At 44.0% G+C, this 14,063-nt stretch overlaps 1 protein-coding gene across 5 annotated transcripts in view; it reads right to left on the bottom strand.

Annotated features, from left to right (window-relative positions):
- Trank1 (tetratricopeptide repeat and ankyrin repeat containing 1) overlaps positions 1 to 14,063 on the bottom strand; it is an 84,315-nt gene that overhangs the window by 1,948 nt on the left and 68,304 nt on the right. For all 5 annotated transcript variants that reach the window (XM_015489519.2, XM_015489522.2, XM_015489521.2 and 2 more), the window contains 6 exons: positions 12,919 to 13,007; positions 9,912 to 10,015; positions 9,657 to 9,789; positions 5,796 to 5,941; positions 1,920 to 4,963; positions 970 to 1,068 (listed from right to left, as the gene is read on the bottom strand). In XM_015489519.2, the coding sequence (XP_015345005.1) occupies positions 970 to 1,068; positions 1,920 to 4,963; positions 5,796 to 5,941; positions 9,657 to 9,789; positions 9,912 to 10,015; positions 12,919 to 13,007 (3,615 nt within the window). The remainder of the gene's footprint in view (positions 1 to 969; positions 1,069 to 1,919; positions 4,964 to 5,795; positions 5,942 to 9,656; positions 9,790 to 9,911; positions 10,016 to 12,918; positions 13,008 to 14,063) is intronic.

Here is a 14,063-nt window from a genome sequence, read left to right as displayed (position 1 = left end):
GGCAAGAGGGAAGACACAGTGCATCCCACAGAACTTGTCAAGAAATTCTGACTGCCAACAAAGAAACCTGAATCGCTCTTCTCAGTCCTGTAACCCTCTATAGAAAGATGCTGCAAGCTTCTCCACTGGTTTTGTTTGTTTTGTTCACAAGCATATTTCCAGACCCACACAGCACTAGTATATACTATACGCTCAGAAAATATCCCCAGATTTGTGTGTTTAATTAATTAAATTTTGGTACTGGTGATTGAACCCAGGGGTGTTTACCACTGAGCTATGTTCCCAGACCTTTTTTATGTTTTTATTTTGAGACAGGATCTTGCTAAGTTGCTTATGGCCTCTCTAAGTTGCTGAGGCTGGCCTAGAACTTGCAATTCTCCCGCCTCAGCCTCCTGAGCTGCTGGGATTAGACATGCACCATCATGCCCAGCTATATTCACTGATTTAAATGAATGATTAACAAAGGCAAATATTTTATCAATGGATGGTTTTACAATACTTTGCCTATCTTTGGCCTTCACTGTATTGAGTATGTGCAGTGACTGAACATCATTAATAATAGTCCATTAGCAGCAAAAGGTTTCTAGCAACTAAAATGGGCCCAGAATAATGGCCCTCACAGTCTGATGGGGAAACTTTAATACTATGTTGCTAATAGTTTTATTACTGTCATGATACTTCTAGACAGTGAGAAGCGGCTACTGATATCAGAGGAAGCCCTACTTCACATTCACTGAGGAGCCAGCAGCATCAAGAACCAAGGATCCTGGCTTGGGCTGGGGCTCAGCAGTACAGCACTTGCCTAGCACGTGTGAAGCACTAGGTTCGACCCTCAGCACAACATAAAAATAAATAAATAAAATAAAGGTATTATGTCCATCTTTAACTAAGCAAACAAACAAAACAACAACAACAACAAAAAGACAGGATCCAAAATGTTACCTGTCTGTGGAGAAAAGGACTCCTTACCTTCATCCCTTAAGTGGAGTTCTGTTTTTGTCAACCACTCCTGTGCATCCTTGACTGACAGGACCAGAATTTTGACCAGATGAGTCATTGCCTCCTCCGCTGAAGAAACCAAGGAACAAGGGTTCTGAGTCAAGAGGCTGTTGCAGGAACCAGAACACCATGCACTAGAGCCAAAGTGCCCATGCCCAAGAGCTAGTGTGTCTGCTCTTTCTCTGAAAAGAGGCTTCCTTACAAGGTAAGGGACCTAAAGCTGCCTTTTGCTGCCACAAAGCTGCCTTTAATGCTAGCCCTATGCCATTACTGTACATCTGCAGAGACTGCCAATAACAAACCCTTCCAGGAAACTTGCACTCGAAATGTCATTAAAACTTACACTGAAGAGAGTGTCTGAATTATAGAAGATTTTAAAATATGCAGTTTTGCTAATTTTATACATAACTTCCACCCAGTATTGCTAAGAAATAGCTTATAAGAAAGCTGGAGGACACTTGATTTTAAGACCACATAAGAGTTATTATTCAAAGCCCACACTGGAGTATGACTGAAGGGACCCTCCTACAAAAAAGAAACCAGCTATGCACTTCCAGATCTTACTCTAGGGTTTTGCACATAATAGGTGCTCAAGAAAAGAGCACTGAACTAATGAATTGGGAGACCCTAAAAGAGTTTTCTCAAGACTTTAAACATTCTTTCTATATCTTCTCCACATAATTGGTTAGCAAACCATGTTCTCATCTGTAGGGCCAAAGATAATCACAATTTTTAAATTGGGGAATGGGTGGCTCAAACAATGAGGTTTTGCCATAATTTGAGGACAAAAATTCTTTACTTATATTTCCACTAATGCCAAGATACCATCACCCCCCAAGTCAGCCCTCACTACAAACAGCATAACTCTGAGTGTCTAACATGCCTAACACCGTTTGGGCCCCATCTCCACAGGTTCTTACCTCCTGCCCAGGCCTTTCGCCTGTAGAGGTCCTCCACCAAATCTGAAACCCTCTTGATGTGCTCCTGGACCTTCCTCTGCAGCATGTGGCTATGCTCTTTAGAGCCCAGGTGACTACGGATCCACACACTCTGCTCGATGTCCTGTACTACCAGTTTGCCTTCATCAATGGCTGGGTCTACCTTCGCATGGAAAAATTCTGAGTATTTCTGGTAAGCCACCTGCTGCCTCTGGTGGGCTTCTAGGCGGATGTGCTGCTCATAAGACTCGCTGGTCCTCTCTCGACACTCCTTTCCTTCCAGCTCAGCCCTGGAAAGGACCACAGCCTCTGAAGCCGCTCCTTCAAATGCTTTGCTGGAGCTGAAGTAGTTCTCAGGGCTCCGGGTGAACTTCACCCCACACAGGTCGCACTGGGTCCTGTCTACATCAGCCCTTTTGAAGTTCCCAACCCCAGGCTCTCTAGCTTCCTCCCTGACACGTTCAGTCTGAACTCGTCTCCTCCAACTGATGCAGACAGATACCACCAGGCACGCTCTTCTCAACTTGCGCTGGATGGAGGCCTTCCGCTGCTTCTGCGAAAGGATGGCAGCCAGGAGGTGGTCTCGGTCTTCCAGTGCCAGCTCATCTGTCTCATCCTGACCAAACTCACACTCGGGTTCAGCAAAGTAGTCCACTGGGCCCACACAGAGTAAGCGATTTAGTTTGACCTCCTCATGACAGAGGCCACGAACCATAGACCCTTTGGTGTGCACACTGTCCCACCGCCAGTGACAGTCCATCAGGTACTCTTCATCTCGCTCAAAGAGCAGATCCTGGAGTGCCTCGGCCACAGACTTCACATTGACAGCCATTAACACTCGCCTCACCACCTTCCGAAGCCTCTCAGGGACCTGATCTGGACAGTCCATGCTCATTAGCTGCAGCCTCGTCTCAATCTCCTGGAAGTGGCGGTACAGAAGAGGCTTACAGAATGGCTGCAGAACCTCCTCAGCATTCACGAGCATCACCAAGCACAGCACCAGTGTCCGCTCGGCCTCACCTGAGACCACATAGTCTATTTCACTGAAGGCATCAAGCAGGACATTGAAGTTTGCATTCTCATAGCCACATAGCACCTTGACGAGGTAGGATAGGTGAAATCGGAAGTCCTGAATGGCTCTTGTCACATCCTTCGGTTTGTAATCCTGAATGATGGAGAACACGTCCCCAAGCTCCTTGTCCTTCTTGCTGAAAAGGAACTCCCAGTAGTGCAGGAGTGCAATGTAGCTCTTGGGGAGGCACAGGATGGCGTTCTTCCAGAGGCGGGCCAGCACCACCCCACAGTGGATGAACTGGAACTCCAACAGGGCCACTGTGTTTCCAATGCTGGGGATAAGTGGTTCTTTGCACCTCTTGATGAGGACGTTCATGAAACGGAAAAAGAGCCTCTTGTAGTCTTCTGGGTTCCTGTACACATATAACTGGTCGATGCAATTCTCCAGCAGCCGGATGAAGCAAAGATGGGTCTTCTCTGCACTTTCGTCATCCTTGTTGGGTACCAGCATGCCAAATTTTCCTTCTATTCCTTTCATCCTGCTGCTTCTCCCCCTGCCCCTCTCTTCTTTCTCAGACTCCAGAGCTTTCAGTTCCCTGTTGTAGTTGTCCTCCTCCTGGTGGAGCAGCTTTCCAAACTCCTCTGGGTAGCTGGAGGAGAGAAGGAAAGCCTGCATGGCGCTCAGCCACAGGTCTGTGGACTCCCGACGGCTGCGTGCCCTTTCATTTTGAAATAGAGAGTGGATGTACTCTTTCAAGGCAAACCTGTAGGATCGGAATGATTTGTAATTTGGTTTGAGGATTTCTTTGCATGCCATGGGGTTTTCTGACAGCACTCTCTGATGGAAATGCCTAGGGAAGAGGACATTTAGAAAGGATTTGCAAAGGCCATATGTATCTGTAGACAAAATATAATCTATTTCTTCAAGTTCTTCAGCTAAGATTTTAGGAAATACTTTTTTGGCTTCTAAAAGCAATCCATTGATTGCCACCAAGTGCATTTTCGACTGAACCAAACACTTGGCCTCACAACGACGCAAAGGCCTGTGAAAATCTTCACAGTTTTCATCCTCACATTTTAAACCTACAATAAACCTCGCACAGATCCCTGGGTAGGTCTTCCCAAGCAGGCTCTGTGTGATCTGACACAGCCTGCTCAAAAGGTGTTTGTTGAGGGCTAATTTCACTTGGTCAGTCATTATTAAGAAATGATCTTTCGTTTTCTTCTCTCTCAAGTTCAAATCCAGGTCAAAAATTATTCCTAATATGGGTCCAGGGTCATTCTGAGCTATCTGGCAATACTTGGCATCCACTTGGGAAATTCCAAAAAATTCAAAGCAAGATTTGACCATTTCCTTCTCAGCATTGTTAGTTACTCTCTTAAGGGCCCTGACCAGGTTGAGAAGAACTTCCAAGCCCCCTGGAGCCAGGGCCAGAACCTTCTCAGGCTCAGCCTCACACTGACTGGCTGCTTCGTAGAGTGCTTCCACCACTCCAGCTGAATGGTTGAGCGTGTCAAACTTGAGGATGGCATCTTTGAGCTTCTGGAAGTCTCTCAGAATTACCCCCTGCAGAAATTGGGCCTCTGCAATGCCAGACAACTGGCTGGTTTGATAGCAGAGATCAAGCGCTTCTCTTAGGATGGCCTTGGTATGCTCTATGTCAGAACCTCTGGCCACATTGAGGCGGGCAACCCCCAGCAGACAGGAGGCCTGGAAGTCCTTGTCAGCCGTGAGTCTGGCAGCCTCCAGGAGGCAGCCATGTTGTTTCATCAACAGTGCAGCCTCTTCTCTCCGACCTTCCCTGTTCAGCAGGTCTGCAGCTTCTGCTAGGCGTTTTCGAGACTTAAGGAATACCAGCTGGTCTTCTATGTCTAGCTTTGAGAGGACAGCCATCATTTCCTTGGTCTTATTTGCACTCAGGTACTTCGCTGCAGCTTCCAAATAAAATTGACTGGCAGAATATGAGAGCTTGGAAATAGGAAAGGTCTTGGTCTTTAGCATTTCTTCATACCTGAAAAAACAGGTCATGCAAATGTCAACCTGTTATCACCCAACCAATAGGAATTTCCTTCAAAATATAGCACAGAGTAATTTAAATAAAACTCCCACATGGAGATATTTTTTAAAAGACCTAAACTTATCAAGCATTCAAGCATTTTTATAAGTGCTTCACTATATAGTTATCAGTATAATAATTATAACTAATAAAATCTTTTTTATTCAAAGAAATCAGGCATTAGTATGCATAATTAGTGAAATATATTGCCATTACAACTCAAGCAAATAGAAATGAAGTTTGAAAGCCAATCTATAGGGCAAAATTCATACACAGTCAAAATTATCCTTGAATAAAACTCCCTTCAGCTCTGATAAAAGCATGATAATTATTTTGAGTATACAACTCCAATAAACTTGAAGGCAATTAACAAGAAAGGGTGACATGGGTGCTATATACACATCAGCAATCATACCAGTCTTCCTCTTATCCAACGCATGATTCTTCCCTCGCCAGGTGTGCATGGATTCATGTGAGACTAGTGAAGCTCTGATGGGTCCTCCTTTATTCTGCTGATTGAGTGGGTATAGCCTGCTATATACACACTCATAACAAACCCTTCATCTTCTTTGGCCCCCTCTCATGAAACTGTGTCAAAGCTTATCAAGAGTGGAAAACAGTCTTAGTCTCAAGGACTTCCTGACTCAGTACTAAGGTTGCACTCAAGTGGGAGGAGGTCATTACATCCCAGGCACTTCAGAAGCAGCAAGATAATACCACCCAGGGTAGCCTGCCCCCAGAGAGAGCAGGAGAAGGAAGAGAGATGGGAGAGAATGAAGACACTTACTTTTCCACTGCAATAGCAGCTTCCTCAAAAAGCTCCTCTTGGCAGTACATTTTGAGTGCTAGATCAAACTCCTGAATCTGCTCAAAGCATCTGAAAGCATCTTTGTAGCACTGACTTCGCTTATAGAAATAAGCAGCATCTCTTATCTGGGACAGAGTAAAATTTTACCTTTATTTGAAGTATTCTTAACTTTTTAAAATAAAACCAGTATGTGTTGGACATAGTCAAGAATGAAGGGAACATAAAAATCTCATGCACAAAGTGGTATGGCCATTCTGGAAAGGAACATGGTCACACTTGGTAGTGTGGATGTCCAGTCCTAGCAATACATGCCATAAAAGGTTCATACAGTACCATGAGGAGATGTGCCACCCCATGGTGCTGGAAAATGTGAAAAACAGAACAAGATGCTATTTAGATACACTTCTTCAATAACACATGCATTCATGGACACATAATATTAAATCTATTATTAAATGGAAACTGGCCATGAAGAGGAAGAGAATGAACAAATAAAATGCAATGATTGGGCTTTGTAACCAACAAGGTGGGTTTGCCATGAACAGAAACATATATCTGACTCTCCTTCTTACACTTCTCATCTAGGCCATCACCTAACCCCTCATTTCCCATCTATGACCCCATTCTACCACCTCCACCATCATCATGTAGTGTAAACTCCATCATCTCAGACTACACTCCTAACTGACCTTTCCACTTCTACTGCCCTCTAAAACTCTCCACAGAGCACTTAATTAGTTTCATGTCACTTCTCCACTCAAAACATTCCCAGGCTCTCCATTCCACTTGAACAAAGTGTGGTCCTACCACAGGCAACAAGTCCCCACATATTCTCTTCCTGCCACCCTCTCTTACTCATGGCACAAATTCTACCCTCCCCATTATACTCTGGCCAACCAGGCTTCTTTGCTATTCTTCAAACTTGCCAAAATTCTCCCACTTCACAGTTTTTGCCTATAAGAGTCTGGCTATAAGGTCTGCCAGCAGCTGTCCTCAGACTTTCTGCTCAAAAGTTAGCTCTCTGACCCCACTATCTAAAATAGCAAACCCTTCTCCCCTCACATGTTTTATTCTTCTTAGCACTCATCCTCACTGACATCTCACAAACTATTTATTTATCTATTTATATCTCTCCTGCACAGGGAGATGGGGGGGAGCTCTGAAAAGACTGAGCTCTCTTCTTTATGGTCTCCTGTTCACAAAGCACCTGGCACACAGTAGGAGGTCTATCTGTTGAATGTTTAATTTCAAAACTGTACTTGCTGCATCTTAGGCTCAAAGAGAAAAAATAAAAATGAAACAAACAAAATATATGTGATGATCCCCCCCACCAAATCTCATCTTTAATAAGATAAGATACATGAAGTGCTAAAATAAACAGATACAGATGCGAGTTTCTTCTACATCCAGAGACCTCATAGACAAGGGAGCTTCTAGACCAATCTCAGTCATACAAACAAAACCTTACAACCCCTACATTTAACCACCCCTTTTTTCCTCCCTCGTCAATGCCAATTACTCAAGAGAAAAATCCATGTGTGTACATGAAAGCCTACTGGATGTCAAGTGTGTGTCCAATAGGAGAGATAGAAAAGAGAGGGCTGGCTTTAAGTGGCAACTCCCCCTCCTCTGGTTGCCCTACTCGGAGGAGGCTGTACCTCCCATTCCAGAAAGGATGCAGAAAGGTTTCCAGGGAAACCAACACTGCTTCCTGAAGAGAGGCAGGACACAAGCTAGGCACAGGAAGCCCTGAAAGGAGGACTTACACTCCCATAGCACCCACACAAACATTTCTTCCCAGGGATAGAGTTACGTTATGCTATGCTATGCTATGTTATGGCTTGGCTTGGATATAAAATGTCTCCTAAAAAGCTTATGTGATAATGCAGGAATATTCAGAGATGAGATGATCAGATTATGAGAGTTGTAACCTAATCAATGAATTAATCCATTTGATAGATTAGTAATTTGAATGAATTACCAGGTAATAATTGCAGGCAAATGAAGTGTGGCTGGAAGCGATGGTGCCAGCCAACCATGGACCGAACCTCTGAAACAATGTGCCCCAAATAAACTTTTCCTCCTTTAAGTTGTTTTTGTCAGGTATTTTGGTTGCAGCAGTGAACAGCTAACTGGCACAGATAGCATGCATTTGGGAGCTGGGAATAGGAAGACAGTTGGGCCTGATGACTTAGCAAAGGCTATTGCCAAGGTGGTCAATTTTAATCTTGCTAGTCAAAGTGGGGAGATGATCACAATACTGGCTGAGAATTGAATGACCTTCCAGGGATGGGGGGGGGGGGGCTCATCAAAGATAGGAACCAGATTCTTCACTGAATAGATTTTAGAACTGCTGGAATGTGCTGGAAAGAAAAAGTAGAAGAAGACCTAGAAACCAGACTTGGGCAAGCAGAAAGGTACAGGGAAAGCTGATCCTCCAGGAACAGGATAGCCTCCACACTTTGAAGGAACTGCAGTCCTGGAGAAGGCTGTGGGGGCTACACTTATGATCCACTGGTCTCCCCTACCCCCACTGTCAGAGGCAGTGCTGGACAGGTTAGGCGATCAAGGTGGGTAAGCAGACAAGGGAAGGATCTCTAGCTCAGTCTTGGCAGGTTCTGATAGGCAGAAAGGAAAGAGTGTAGTTACTGCTCAGAGTTCAACATAGTGGCACTGACAACTGGAGAGCAGAGACTAAAGAACTTGAAGAGGTTGGAAACTATTCTAGTTCCTGGAATAAATGACCCAAAATTCCACCCACACTGAAATGTTTTCTCCAGTGTCCCTCCCTATTTTGTCTCCATTTCCCATATCTTGAGAAGTCACATCCTATAATAATCATGGAGCAGGGAAGGCAGTGTTAGTAAGGCCTTCTCTTCTCAGACACTGACTTTAGGTCACCATTCAAACTTCCTAGTAGGTTCCACTACTACCCCTCCAGGGGCCAGGGTGCTCTGAGTATCCTAGGAATTACTGCATTTGACAAAGACATGGAAACCAGTCTTTCTATTGGAGGATCATGAAACCTGACATAGGGGAGATGCAACAGCTCAGCTGGACTCTCTAAAGCACATCTCCAACTCCTTCTGGTAAAAGATTGATTGTTTAAAATTTCTAATCCATCACCACCGATACACTGAAAAATGAACTGACAAGAAAACAACCACCACTTGGATGTCCACAGCAACACCAAACAGCTATAAAAATCTCTAACTGCTTACTTCCCTCTTCTGTATTAATCTTGCTTCAGACAACAGTCTGCAGCCCACTGCCAGCTGGTTGACTCTCCATCAATAACTGCTCCTGACTAGCAATTCTGTCCAACAGGATTTTCTGCAATGATAGAAGTATTCTATAATAATGAGCACTCACAATATGGCTAGTGAGACTGAGGGTGTGAATTTTTTTTAATTGTAGTACATTCTAATTAATTTAAAATTTAAATTAAATAGCCTCATGTGGCTGTTGGATTGGATAGAGCAGATATAGAGTAATTACCAGAAACATAGAAAAACCTTCATGTTAACACCAGGCCACTTGCCCAAGCTAACCTCAGACTATGAACACAGGGAAAGAGAAGGCAGGAATATTCAATACTCATCTGCCCTGTGATTTAAACGTTTGGCTTCCCTTGGATAATATCAGGCCTTGAATGTTAGCACAGACATAGATACACACACACACACACACACACACACACACACAATCTTCAGAGCCTTATAAAAGCTTGAGCAGGTAGAGAAAGAAAAGGGCCACAAGCAGAGGTGAAGGGTCACATCCCCCATTCTGTTCAAGTGAAGCCCAGTTCTCCCAGGAGCAATTGGAGGTTGGAGGCCTTACCTTTCCCAGCCTCTCACACAACTGAGCAGAGAGCTGGAACTCCTTGGCATAACTCAGACACTTAAGGGACAGCTTTGGTTCATTGCACTCCAAATAGGTCTTAGCCAGTTCCAAATACTCCAACTGCTTTTCCCTGGAGGAAGGGAAACAAAACAGTATTTCTATACACTGTTGATCTAACACCAATATATTTAACCTGCTGCTCTCATCAGAGCAAATCTGAAATGATACTGACACATTGCTAGTCAAACTTACTTGGGGCTAACTTTCTTGGATTTCATATTCAGGGCAGTGTTATGGGCCAGGGCCAACTTCTCCTTCTCAAAAGCACCTCCTTTTTGGTAACACTTGGCTGCAACCTGGAATAGGCAAAGGGGTTTGATTCTCAGAAAACTAATGTTAAGTGACACAGAACAAGAGTTCAAGTATGCATTATATGGTTAGATTGATAAGGCACTATACCTTACTCAGCCCAATGTGAGAAGTAGAAACAGAAAGGTACAGTTATGCCAAAGAGAGTAACCTCAGAAGATAAAGCCCAACAGTGTACCAGCCAACACATTCAAAATCTTATTTAGGAAGTATCCGGAAGCCATAGAAAAGATGGATACCATTAATTTTTATAGGCCACCATAATGACATCTGAAGTTTAATTTTCCAATAGCCATGTGCAAGAGGTATCCTTGCTACATATATCAACTTCAGGTCAGAGCCAGGGAGCAATTGGCTCAAAGTCACCCTGTGCCTTTTCTGGGCTTTAACACAGCTGCTAACTACAACAGCTATACTGTGGTGCTGGTGAAACAATCACAGTATGTGTACTGGGAGTAGAAATATCAAGATATTTGGAGCATGTGGATCTGTTACCAAGCTCACTGTCTAGGAAGTATGCAGGCAAGTGTCATAGGGGAGTCAGTCTGCACCCCAATCATTGCCAACAGAAAGCTGCTTTTCTAAAACAACAATGCTCATACCATGTCTCAAAGTGTAGGCTACAAGGGCAAGTATTTGTTGAATGACTCAATCTTGTGTGGTAGTTCTGAAACATTCATAACATGCAGCCAGAAACTCAATAAACCACCTGAGTCCTGAAGTCCTTTAGTAGGATAAAAATTAATTCAGGTGAGAAGAAGTTTTTTTTATAACATTCTCATCTGTGATTGCCTCCCTAAAAAGATTTTAAATTCAAACATTCAAAAGTATTTTTGAATGGGTAATACCAAAGAGTTCTGAGGGGAATAAAGGGAATTTTCCAATATCATCCAACACCTGCTGCCCATCTTCTCTCCTCCTTCCCTCCCTACCACTCACCCTCTATTTCACCAAAAAAAGTTCTTGGTTTTACAACAACAGCCAAATGTTCAGTATTTCTTTTCAATTATAACAAGGATAGGCAATGAATAAAATTTTAGGGCTTGATCAATTTCTACAGCTAAATAGTACATATATTTGAAACTGCCTTCCAGACAAATCAAACTTATACTGGTGTAAGTTTTGTTTTCTCACCTCATGTAACAGATTCCAAGAGTAGCCATAGTCCTTCACTCCACCCTATCTCTGCCACATCCTTTTACAGTGTAACTTTTCAGCTTCAGACTGCTGCCTATCTCCCTTCCCTTCTCATGTGGAAGGGACTTGCTTGGACAACAGAAGTCAGCAGAAATGACATTTGTCCAGCATCAAGGCCAGGCCTCAAGGGGCCAAGTACTTCTGCTCACCTTCTTTGAACCTTGGCCTCCCATGAACAAGTCCAGACTAGCCCGCTAGAGGATGAAGGAAAGATGGTCTAGGAACCCCAATGACCCCCTCACCTGTTCCAAGCGCTAGTCAACCCCACAACTACCTAGCTGAGTGGAAGCTGAATGCAGAATCACAAGTTTCCCAGCTGAGACCAGAAGGACAATCTACTAAACTCACACTGTGAACCACAGAACTGGGAGCAACATAAATAACTTGTTATAACCAGTAAATTTGGAAGCCATTTGTTATGCAGCAACAGGTAACAAATAAACACTAGATGTGAATTATTTGCTGTGGACATTAACTATTTTTCCTTGCCACAGCAGAGAAAGCTCTTCTAAGAAATGAGACCAAGGAGACTTTGAGAATTCCTTCTTATAGGCATTCAGACCACAGACAGCTCACATCATGGATTCTGATAAGTTCTGGCTTATAGTTTCAAGTTTCTTATCACTTCCCAGTCCCTTCACTTAGGCCCAGCTCCATGAAATTCTGATGAGAAGAGGATTATTAGAACAAAAAAGCCCTCCAGAGAATCATCATCTCAAAACACTTCTTCAGAAATAGCAATCGAAACTGCAGACAGTTTTCCTGTAACACATGAAGAGCTGGACCTTGCAAACAGGATGGGGGCGTGTGATAGTGAGATGTATGAGGGAGGCCATTGGCAATTTCATGATTTAAAAAAAAAAGGATCCATAAAAAGAAGGTGCCTGCCCTTATTCCTGTTTGGGTTGCTACTGAGGGGGTTGGGTGCTTGGACTCACTGCAGCATACGTTACTCAACCATAGCAGGAATATCTCTTATGAGCTACAGATGACACAAGAAAGATAAAGAATAACATTGGGCCCATGTTTATTTTGTTGAACTACAAAAAAACCCCACAACTCTTCTAGCAGGGTGTTTGTGACTTGTAGGTGAAGATACCCTCACCCCTACCTCCTGGGAGATAACTGCCATGGTGCCCCACCTGAGACCCTGTGAGGTGGAGGAATGCTGACTGTGGGGAAAGTGATGGGCTCCTTAATTTGGTTTCAATATTTCAAAAGGTCCACTTCCTTTCCTGAAGGAAGGCTTGAAGCTTTGTGGGTCACAGTTCAGTCTAGTGACAAGTACATCCTTGCTCACCAGATTCTCACTGGCAGTGCAATCAATATCTGATCAATTGGGAAAAACAAACAAAAAAACCAATCTGTTACTGCTTTAAAATAACAACAAAAGCTTTTAAGCACCGAGTACAAAAAATAAATAAAAGGGTTCTCTGGTGGAACAAAGGCCATGACCCTCCATTTACCTATCAGCACATGTTGATATTTGGCCAAAGGAAAGGATTTTAAGGTCTGCCTTGACAGGGGAGGGAGACGGATAAGTAGCTCTCCTCATCTTCAGGTGACCTAATGTTTAAGAACAAATGGCACAAGCCTGTTGATACCTGTGATGGTAGGAAACCTGCCTATGAGGCATGACAAGGCTAGTAGTCACAAAGCACCCTGACCACTGACTGATGGTCCAGCCCCTTACCTTCCAGCACTGGTGCTTGGCATAATACTCTCCTTGGGCAATCCACTCCTCGGGAGTTGAGGTCTTAACGAACATGCTATCATCAAAGTCTAAAATGAAAAAGAAAAGCAGGTTTGCTTCTCTGAGCATTCATTCACTCATACCTGTTATTGTGGGCTGTATTTTGTGTCCCCCAAAATTCATTTGTAGAAGTACTAAACCCTACTATATCAGATTGTAACACAGCCTTTAAAAAAGTGATTAACTTAAAACGAGGCCATTATTGTGGGCCCTAACCCAACCTGACTGATGTCAGAAAATAAGGACATGCAGAGACCCCACTGAGGAAAAACTGTGTGAGGACACAGCAAGAAATCAGCTATCTACAAGACAGAGGAGCCTTAGAAGAAACCAGCCCCGCCATCACCTTTCTCCTGGACTTCTAGCTGCTAGAACTGTAAGAAACACATTTCTGTCATTTGAGCCATCTAGCCTGTGGGATTTTGTTATGGCAGACACATCAGGCTAATACACCCATGTTATCTTGCTAGTCTTCTTTTAAGATATATTTTAGCTTACCAAGCCAGGTGGGTATGGGTTTCAGAAGGAAAAGATGGAGGTGAAAAAGAATGTGGTTTGGTTTTTTAAATTTCTGCCTACTTTCCTTTTCTATGTCTATGAATCAGAAGACAACAGCAATTACTAACTCCTCCTTGAAAAATCCAAAGCCACGTAGCTCTTTGCAAGCTCCCAGGCAGGGAATTTAACAAGGAACAAGGTAATGGGGTATTACAGAACAGATGCAACTTGACTTGTGATGGTTATATCCTGATAAACCCCATGGTAATTTGAAATTTGAAAATATCATAAGTTGGCGACTGACCGGCAGAACAGGCCCAGCGGTCCGCAGGCATGGTAGGAGGGGCAGAGCAGAGCCGCTGCCTGAGCCTGCAAGGGAGGCAGACCTGCGACTGACCGGTGGATCAGGCCCAGTGGCCTGCCGGCGCGGCAGACACATCACCCCATTTGGAGTAGGGGCAGAGCAGAGCCGCCGCCCGTGCCCCCAAGGTAGGCAGACCTGCGACCAACCGGCGGAATAGGCCCAGCGGCCGGCCGGCGTGGTAGACACGTCACCCCAATTGGAGTAGGGGCAGAGCAGAGCCGCC

This window comes from Marmota marmota, unplaced genomic scaffold, assembly GCF_001458135.2.
Source record: "Marmota marmota marmota unplaced genomic scaffold, marMar, whole genome shotgun sequence".
Classification (NCBI taxonomy): Eukaryota; Metazoa; Chordata; class Mammalia; order Rodentia; family Sciuridae; genus Marmota; species Marmota marmota.
This window is presented reverse-complemented; position numbering and strand designations above follow the sequence as displayed.